Raw genomic sequence first — 8,128 nt, forward strand, 5'->3', positions numbered from 1 at the left:
TGGAGTCACGATCACCCTCCACGCCAGACAGGGGTGCTACTTGCTGTGGCCCCACCCGCCTCCGCACCTATGGTTGGAGCATCCAGCCGCTCCTGCAGCCGCCGCTGACTTGCAGGTTCCAGCAGAGGGAACCCAGAGAGGGCGTCGGTCCTCGCTGGAAGGGACTGAGGGGGCCCTGCCAGCCGGGGTACAGAAACCTCCTCTCCTGGAAGACGGACAGCCAGCTTAGGCCCCAACCCAGGCAGGCCACGTCCACCCTCCTTCCCGTACCATCCGTCCATGCCTGGACCTCACCTGAGAGGTGCAGCAGTTGCAGCTGGCCACCCTGGCCCCCCAGAAGCAGGGGCCGAGGGGCACCGGGGCAGGGTGCGGGCAGCAACTGGGCCATCAGGGGTGCAGAGGGCAGGCCATGGGCCCACTTCAGCATGGGCACCAAGGGGAGGCGCTCATCCACCAGGTAGAGCGAGAACTGCAGGCCAGGGAAAAGCGGATGGTGACGGTACAACCATGTCTGTGAGAATCTTCTCCCCTTGGGCCCTTTTCCAAAGGGCCGCACATGGCTCACAGGATGAGCTCAGCAGCTACCTGCCTGCACCACCTTGCCAACCTCACCTGGTCTACCCACAACCCAAGAGGTGTCTCCCTCCCAGAGCAGGCACCGCTATCGCTGGGACTGCCAGACCCTCAGGAAAAGTGCGGCGGAGTATTACCACACAGAAACCTACCCTGACCATACCTGGCTTCCCCAAACCCACCTGGCCCTGGAACCTGGGCTTGAGAGACATCTATAAACACCCTGGGGCCTAGAAAGGCAGCCTGTCAGAGATCTCCCGTGTTCCTCAATACATCAGGAAAGAGACTGCTCCCCCCGCTGGGATGCCTTTCCACCTTTCACCTGGCAATCCCTACTCACACCTAAAACTCTACCTAACCATCACCACCAAGGGAGGCCTTTCTTGACCCACCAGTGAACGTGACCCACAGGATTTGGTGCCCGTTTCAGCTACAGACACATGCCAGAGCTCTGTGACTGCTGCTTGGCCTTGTGGGTGGCCTAGGAACCAGCAGGGCCACTGGCAACTAGCAAGCCCCAGTAAATGCCTGAAATGAGGAGCAGGGAGAGGCAGGAGAAGGAGGGACGCTTACCTGAGTGCAGATGAGATGGAGGGTGGGACTCAGAGATGCCGGACTGGACTCCCCCAGGTATTGGGCGAGCAGAACGCGTTCCCCTTTCTGGCAAGAGGCCTCTGCTCCCCCACGAAAAAGCAGCAGACCACAGCCTGGTGGGCCCTGGAGTAAAAAAACAGAGTCAGCCCCTCCCCAGTCTGAGGTCTGTGACCTCATCATCCCCATTCCACCTGCCCTGGTCAGCCGCCAACGCCTGGGCTCTGCTGCTTTCATACCCTTAGGGGAGGTCTGTCCCTGCCCCGTGGATCTCTCCCCGACGCCCGGTCAGCCCCACCCCACCTGCGTGTCTATCATTTTCACTCCAGTGCGATCACCAACAGTCAGCACCCGAGGGTGGGCAGTGAAGTCTGCCCAGCGCCAGGGAGAGGGGTCCCGGAACACTAGGGTCTCAGGGTCCTTGTAGACTTGCTGCAGCCTGGGAGAGGTAAGAAAGCCAGGGCTGAAGAAGGGTAAGAGTGGACCTAGGGACTGGGGGCCCCTGACTTTGTTGGGATGGAGCATCTTTACAGGGGCAGGAGGGACATTACCCATCCTGCGGGGTCCACAGACAGACGGCTCCGGAACGGCTGCAGACGGCTAGCTCCCCAGGCAGGTGAGGGCTGCAGGGTGAGAGCACAACTCAGCACGGTCACCCATTGTCCCCCAGCTCCCCCACCGGCCGGCCGACCACCCCACCTCTCCCCTCACCTGAGATTGATCCCTGTGGCTCCCTTCTCCACCTGCAGCACCTGGAGTGGGGCCGGCCGCCCCTGTTTACTGACCTTCCACACAGCACAGTGGTAGTCGGAGCGGACTGCCAGCAGAGCTAAGGAGGGAATGGAGGAGGTCAGGGGTCAGCCCACAGGTTGGCGAGGGAGGTGCCCATGGGCCTTACCTTCTCCTTGGACAGTGCGCGTCACCACCTGCCGGACAGGTCCTCGGAGCTGGATATGGCCAGGGTCCCCAAGGACCTGGGGGTCACTGCCTGGGGTCACACTGACCTCTTGGAAGCCTGGGCCTCATGCTAAGGATCAGTGGGTGAGCTGTGATTACTGCAAACCCCCAGCTTCCCGCCCACCCCTCCTCCTGAGGGCAGTAGGGCCCTGCCCAGCGAGAGGATACACAGCCTGTCCAGGGCACCTCCATTGGGGTAGACCAGCTGCCCAACCAGGGGCATCTTCCCGGGCACCCACGCCAGGGCACCCCCAGTGAAGGCATCATCCAAGAGTAGCTGCCCCCAGCGTCCTGCCAGTTCTTCCTTCAGCAGCTCCCCCAGGAGGCTGGCCACGGGCCCGCCCAGGACCGGGCCCCCAAGGATAGAGAATCGGCGCTGCCGGTGGCTGAGGTATGCCCAGGGGCACCTGGGGACAAGAGGATGCAAGAGGGTCAGGTTGTGGTAGTGATGGCAGAAGGGGACTGGGCACAGGGAGGTCAGGGCAGGTGACACATGCTTCTCATTTACCTATAATCTCTTCCTCTAGGAATCACCCCTCCCTACTCCCATGCCCGGGGGCAGTCACATGACACAGACCTGGCCACTCAGAGTACTCCAGTGCCCCGGCCACAGCGCCTGGCTCACAGATGGGCACGAGACCCAGGCCAAGCCAATGAGAGTCCTTCCCAGGACATCTGCTGGTGCTCAGGAAAGACAGTGGCTCTTTCCTTGGAATTAAAAGCCATCCTACTGCCACTTGGAGACAGCCTTCTAAGAATTAAGCCAGGCAGAGGCAAATGGATCAGAAAACACAAAGGGACCAAGCTCTAATAACATCATTGGAACATCTGGGTGCAGCCATGCCTGAAGTTCACAATTTACACAAGTCCGTAAGTTCCCTTTCTCCTTAAGCTAGCTGGAGTTGGAAGTTTTGTACAAGGAAATATGGCTTGTCGACCGCAGATGGGAGGGGGAATCAACTGTGACGGAAGCCTGGATTAGCTTTCCAGCTCTCTCCACATGTGCACTACCAGCCAGGCCTGCCCACCGCGCCCTCTCTCACTAGCCACTTGCCCCCAGGGCTGGTGTCCACCAAGGTCCTGAAGCAGCCTCTTCACACTGACCACCGTCTTCGTCTTAGAGCGGCTCTGTGTGGAAACGCCTTGTCAAGCTCACACACCCCAAGGCTCACCCCCACAGGGAAGCAGGGCGTCCCCTGCTGACCAGCCAGGGCCTACTCACCCGTGCGCCCTCAAGTTTGAAATTCTCCTGCATCAGGTTCCCCAGGGGCCCAAAGGCAATGTCTCCATGATCCCACAGGAAGCGGCTGAGCTGGGGGAGGACGTCACTAAGGTCACTAGCACGGCCAGGTCACAAAGCATAGCCTCCAGAGCCACACTGCACAGCCACTTGGGACCCCTCACCTGCTCAGTAACATCCAGTGTGGCTCGGGGCCGTCTGCAGGACTGGTGACCACCACGGAAAAGCAGGTCGTGGGCAGTCGGCCCAGGGTCCCAGGGATCTGAAGGGAGAGATTAGGGCAGGAGCCTGTTACGGAGTCTGGAGTGGGGCAGGAGTAGGATCAGGTGTCACAGATGACTGGAGGTGCCCAAGGACCCTGGAGAGCAGGAGGTATTAGCAGGCAGAGGGGACCTCAGGGGGCGGGGTAGAGGGGTGAACCCCTTACCAGGACTAGGAGGCAGCAGGGGAAAGGGCCCAGGGGTCTCCGGCTCCCATCGCAGGTCCCTGGCCAAGTGTGATGCCACATTCTAGAGGAAAAACCACAATGACAACATGCAATGGAGTACTGCCCTGGGCGCCAGGCACTGCTGCAAGTACTTCACGTCCATTAACTCATCCAACCCTCCCGACAACCCTGCAGAGTTGGTGTGGCTGTAACTGTTGTCTTACCGAAAAGAGGCTGAGGCCAAGGAGGTGAACAGAGAAGAGCTGGGCTCTGAGCCCCGGCAGCCTGCCTCCAGAGCCGTGCTCCTCCCTCTGAGCTGCACCGTCTCTGCTGCTGCTGCCCACCCAATCCCACTCAATTCTCACTTTCACTCTGGAGACCTCACGGTCACTGGCTCTGGGGCCTGATGGGCCACATACCCCTCCCCCTGCTAGGCTGGCCTGAGCCGTCTCAGCTCAAACACTCGGGGAATGAGGGGACTGACCAGCGAGGCTCCCAGAGGGGTGTTAATTTCATGTCAAACCTTCCTTGCCAAGGAGGTGACTAACAACAACATCCTTGACTCCCCCCAACAAATCTCTATTTTCTGATTCGCTCGCCTCTGCCTGGCTTATCCCATAGACAGGCTGTCTCCCAGTGGCAACCAGACGGGCTTATATTCCAAAGGAAGAGCCAGCATCCCTCCTGAAATGCAGAAGCCCCAGAAATGTTCACCCCACCCCTGGTCTCCCTCCTCAAACTGCTTTGCCCCAGCAGCCTTTTGGTTTCACTCAATGCTATCATCACAATTTGTAACTATTTGATCCACTGGTCTGTTCACTGGTTTATTCTTGCCCAGTAAAACTCCAAATTCCATGAGGGCAGGAGTCATACCGATTTTGTCACTGTCAGTTACCATAAAGGTGGCTCTAACTCATAACAGCCTTATTGCCTGGTCCTGTGCCATCTGCATGAGCACTGGTATGTTTGAGTTCCTTGTCGTGGCTGTTATGTCAACCCATCTCATTAACGGTCTCCCTTGTTTTCACAGACTCTCTACTTTACCAACCATGAATATTCCCAATGTCTGCTAAGGAACCTGGCACACAGCAGGAGATGCTCAGCAAGTACGGGTCAGACAAATGAAGGAATGGAAGAGTGGGGAGAGGGAGCTAAGACAGAGCGAGCCAACAGCTCCCACTGAGTAAGCCCGCTATGACGGGTAGGGCATCCCCCATATCCCAATGGAGAGGATTGTGGCTCAGCCTGTGTCTTTGCTGATTTGTGCTAATGCCACCCCATTCTGCACCCCTGCCAGGTGGTGTGAGGGCAATAAAAGAGGGACCAAGGGGCCCGCCCTGGAGCTGCCGGGGCTCCTTCCTGTCATCCTTACCTCAGCACTCTGGGGCTGGGACTCTGGCAGGGTCAGTGCATCTCTCCAGCTGCACATAAAGGACAGATTGGGGACACTGCTCAGACCAAGGGGGCCGCTCATAAACAGCGTGGGGCGGAGAGAGCTGGGGAAGTCCATCCTGGAAAACAAGAACCACAAGTCACGCTGGCCTCCCCAAGACTAGAATTCAACAATGGCTTCCAGGGCTCCTGGGAGAGTGACAGTGCCCTAATAGGAGTCCGCTTTCTTTAGGGACACCGATAATAAAAACAAACGAATACGTAGCCTAACACTGGGTAGCAATGAGTGCCACGTTAAGACAAACCAGCCAACCACAAGTGGGGAGACAGCAATGGGCTGAAGCTGCGGTTTTAGCAATGGTACCAAAGACAGCCTCATTGAGGAGGTGCTGGGCGAGCAAAGCTAGAATCTAACGAGGGAAAGAGCCACGCAGACAACTGCGAAGAAAACAAACAGCGAGTGCAAAAGCCCTGGGCGGAAAAGTGCTCGGCAAGTTTGAGAAACGAGGAGGCATGTAGTGAAAACAGATCACGTGAGGAGAGCGTTAAGGGATGCCCATCCAACAAGCGGCGAGGGATGTTTCTATCACAGCTCTTATCAGCCTGCATTATGATATGATTACGCAGTTTGCAGCCCTAACTCCCAAGGCTTGGCTCAAGTTCCCCCAAAGCCAGGGACTTAGTCTTGTCCACCTATCTTCCCACTGTCAAGCACAGGGCCTCCCAGAAAACACACTGATTGACTATGTTGAAGAAAGATAAATTTATGTCAAAGGGTTTTGGGAATACAAAGTGCTCTAGAATACGAAGAGCAGCTAGGTCACCCCTGCCTCTTTTATTAAACGCAAAAGGACGGCAGTGCTCACTTACTGAGCCCCACATCTCCAGACATGGCATTATAAGCTTCACACTTCTTTCTATTGGCCCTATTGTGGAGTTCAGGAAACTGAGGCATGTTAGACAGTAACTTATCCAAGGTCAACAGCTCATAGTGCCAGAGTCAAGGCTTGATCCCCCATGCGAGTCAAAGTCTGTGCTCTGAACCACTGCATCCTTGTGCATCCAAAACCAAACGTTCACATTAGAGTCCAGTAAGCAGAAATCTTTTCCCTTGGAACCACCATTGCGTTTTATCAGTTTATGCTGTAACCTCTGCACATCCAGGTACTCTCAGCACCACACACTGCCTATCACATAGTAGGTTCTATATAAATACTTGCCAGCTAAATGAATGTTTCTCAGAGCACGTATCAGCCTCATCCTAATTGTGATTTATGTGTCTGGCTTGTCTCTCCACTAGACTGCAAACTTTCTGAGGACATGAACTGTGTCCATTCATTCCTGAGTCCCTGATGTCTGGCTGCTGCTATGATTTTCTTTCCCATGTAGGAGAGGAGAGAGGAAGGGATCTAGGAGGTGCTCAGTGAATTTTTACAGGATCTTTACAGAAGCTCTAGCTTCTGTAGGTCAAGGGGCACCCAAGCCTCTCCAAGGTGGCTGCATCCCCCATAACCCAGCAGACAGAAAATGTCTCCAGCTCATTTCTCCGTTCCCTGGGCTCCAGCCACGCTGATCTACTTTTGGTTCTTCACCGTGCCTCTTCTCACCACAGGGCCTTTGCACACTGTTCCTCTGCTTAGACTGAGTCCCAGCACTCAGATTTGGAGTCAATGATCTCCTACTCAGGGAATCCTCTCCCAGTTTCTCCAATCCTACCCTTCTCCCACAACACCTTGTACCCTTCCTCTAGGGCATTCACAGCAATTTGTGGTTAAATACATAAGGAGGAGGCTGTTTGATTCTGCTCTAATAGGTCTTGTGATAAATGAAGTGCATATATTCTCAGTGCCTTGGTATTTGCCACTTGGTAATAATCAGTCCGTATCCCTGGTGGCAGAGTGGTTAAAGGCTAGGCTACTAACCAAAAGGTCGGCAGCTCAAATTCACCAGCTACTCCTTGGAAACCCTATAGGGGCAGTTCTACTCTCTGCTATAGGGTCACTATGAGTCAGAATCGACTTGACAGCAATGGGTTTAACAATCAGTACATATAAGTTGTAGAAACAAATCTAGGAATGAATGAATGAGAGAAAAGAATCAAACAGCCTCAAAAAACCCAAGCCAACTGAGAGCGCTGGTGGAATCCAGGACTTGCCTGGGCAAGCAGCCTCGACCACCCCTGGCCGGCTTCCCGCCCTCCCTCTAAGCTTTCCATGCCCTTCCTACGTCCAAGGCTGAAGAAATAGGACAGGTCTGGCTGAATCCAAGACCGGGAACAGCAAGAAAGTCGCAGAAAATGGTAAAGGGGATACTAACGGTCTCTCCTCGTGCATCTCCTACTCGACCATGTCCTCACGCATATCCCTAATCCAGCCTCCTCGACGACCTCTTCCCACTCCACCTCCAGGCCCCACATTTTCAACCCGACAAGAGCAGAGGCCTCATATCTAGTGCTACATGCGCCAGGCAGCTGCTACGACACTTAACAATTTGTAGAATCTGCACTACTCCGTGAGCTACCGGCAGCTGCTAATCACCCATTCCGCAGATAGTTAAGTGACTTGTCCCAAAGCCACACAACTTGGGGCCTGAGCGCCCGCCCGCCGGGTAAATTCGAGCTCTCCTGTCGGACCCAAGTCCCGGTCTCCCGCCGCCCAGTGGGCAGCGCTCTCTCCTCCCGTCTGGGCGGTGCGCGCACTTACGTGCCCTGGCCTCGGCGTACTCGTCTGGGAAATGGGCCCCTGCGCAACGCTCTCCTGACCCCTGTCCCGCGAGAGAGCCCAAAATTTGCACCCACGCGCCAGGGAGTTCAACGGGACCGCGCCCACAGCGTGAATTAATAATTTTCCGGGACTGGCCGGAAGTGCCGCCTCGGTAACAGGAAGTCCCGCCTCCCAGCTCGGCCTCACGGGCGTCGGTGAGCGCCACCTCCCGGGTGGAGAGGGAAT

At 56.1% G+C, this 8,128-nt stretch overlaps 1 protein-coding gene across 3 annotated transcripts in view; it reads right to left on the minus strand.

Annotated features, from left to right (window-relative positions):
• Positions 1-8,128, minus strand: part of TAF1C (TATA-box binding protein associated factor, RNA polymerase I subunit C) — a 112,848-nt gene that overhangs the window by 1,975 nt on the left and 102,745 nt on the right. For 2 of the 3 annotated variants that reach the window (XM_049864445.1, XM_049864444.1), the window contains exons 1-14: positions 7,883-8,024; positions 5,161-5,299; positions 3,789-3,870; positions 3,526-3,623; positions 3,344-3,433; positions 3,176-3,249; positions 2,290-2,528; positions 2,063-2,179; positions 1,876-1,993; positions 1,716-1,787; positions 1,468-1,603; positions 1,147-1,290; positions 295-469; positions 68-205 (exon numbers count right to left, since the gene is read on the minus strand). In XM_049864445.1, coding sequence (XP_049720402.1) covers positions 68-205; positions 295-469; positions 1,147-1,290; positions 1,468-1,603; positions 1,716-1,787; positions 1,876-1,993; positions 2,063-2,179; positions 2,290-2,528; positions 3,176-3,249; positions 3,344-3,433; positions 3,526-3,623; positions 3,789-3,870; positions 5,161-5,298 — 1,621 coding nt within the window. In that variant the 5' untranslated portion in view covers position 5,299; positions 7,883-8,024. Of the gene's footprint in view, positions 1-67; positions 206-294; positions 470-1,146; positions 1,291-1,467; positions 1,604-1,715; positions 1,788-1,875; positions 1,994-2,062; positions 2,180-2,289; positions 2,529-3,175; positions 3,250-3,343; positions 3,434-3,525; positions 3,624-3,788; positions 3,871-5,160; positions 5,300-7,882; positions 8,025-8,128 lie in introns of those variants that run through there. The other variant, XM_049864446.1, reaches the window with a different exon arrangement.

The sequence above is a fragment of the Elephas maximus genome, chromosome 21 (genome assembly GCF_024166365.1).
Source record: "Elephas maximus indicus isolate mEleMax1 chromosome 21, mEleMax1 primary haplotype, whole genome shotgun sequence".
Taxonomy (NCBI): Eukaryota; Metazoa; Chordata; class Mammalia; order Proboscidea; family Elephantidae; genus Elephas; species Elephas maximus.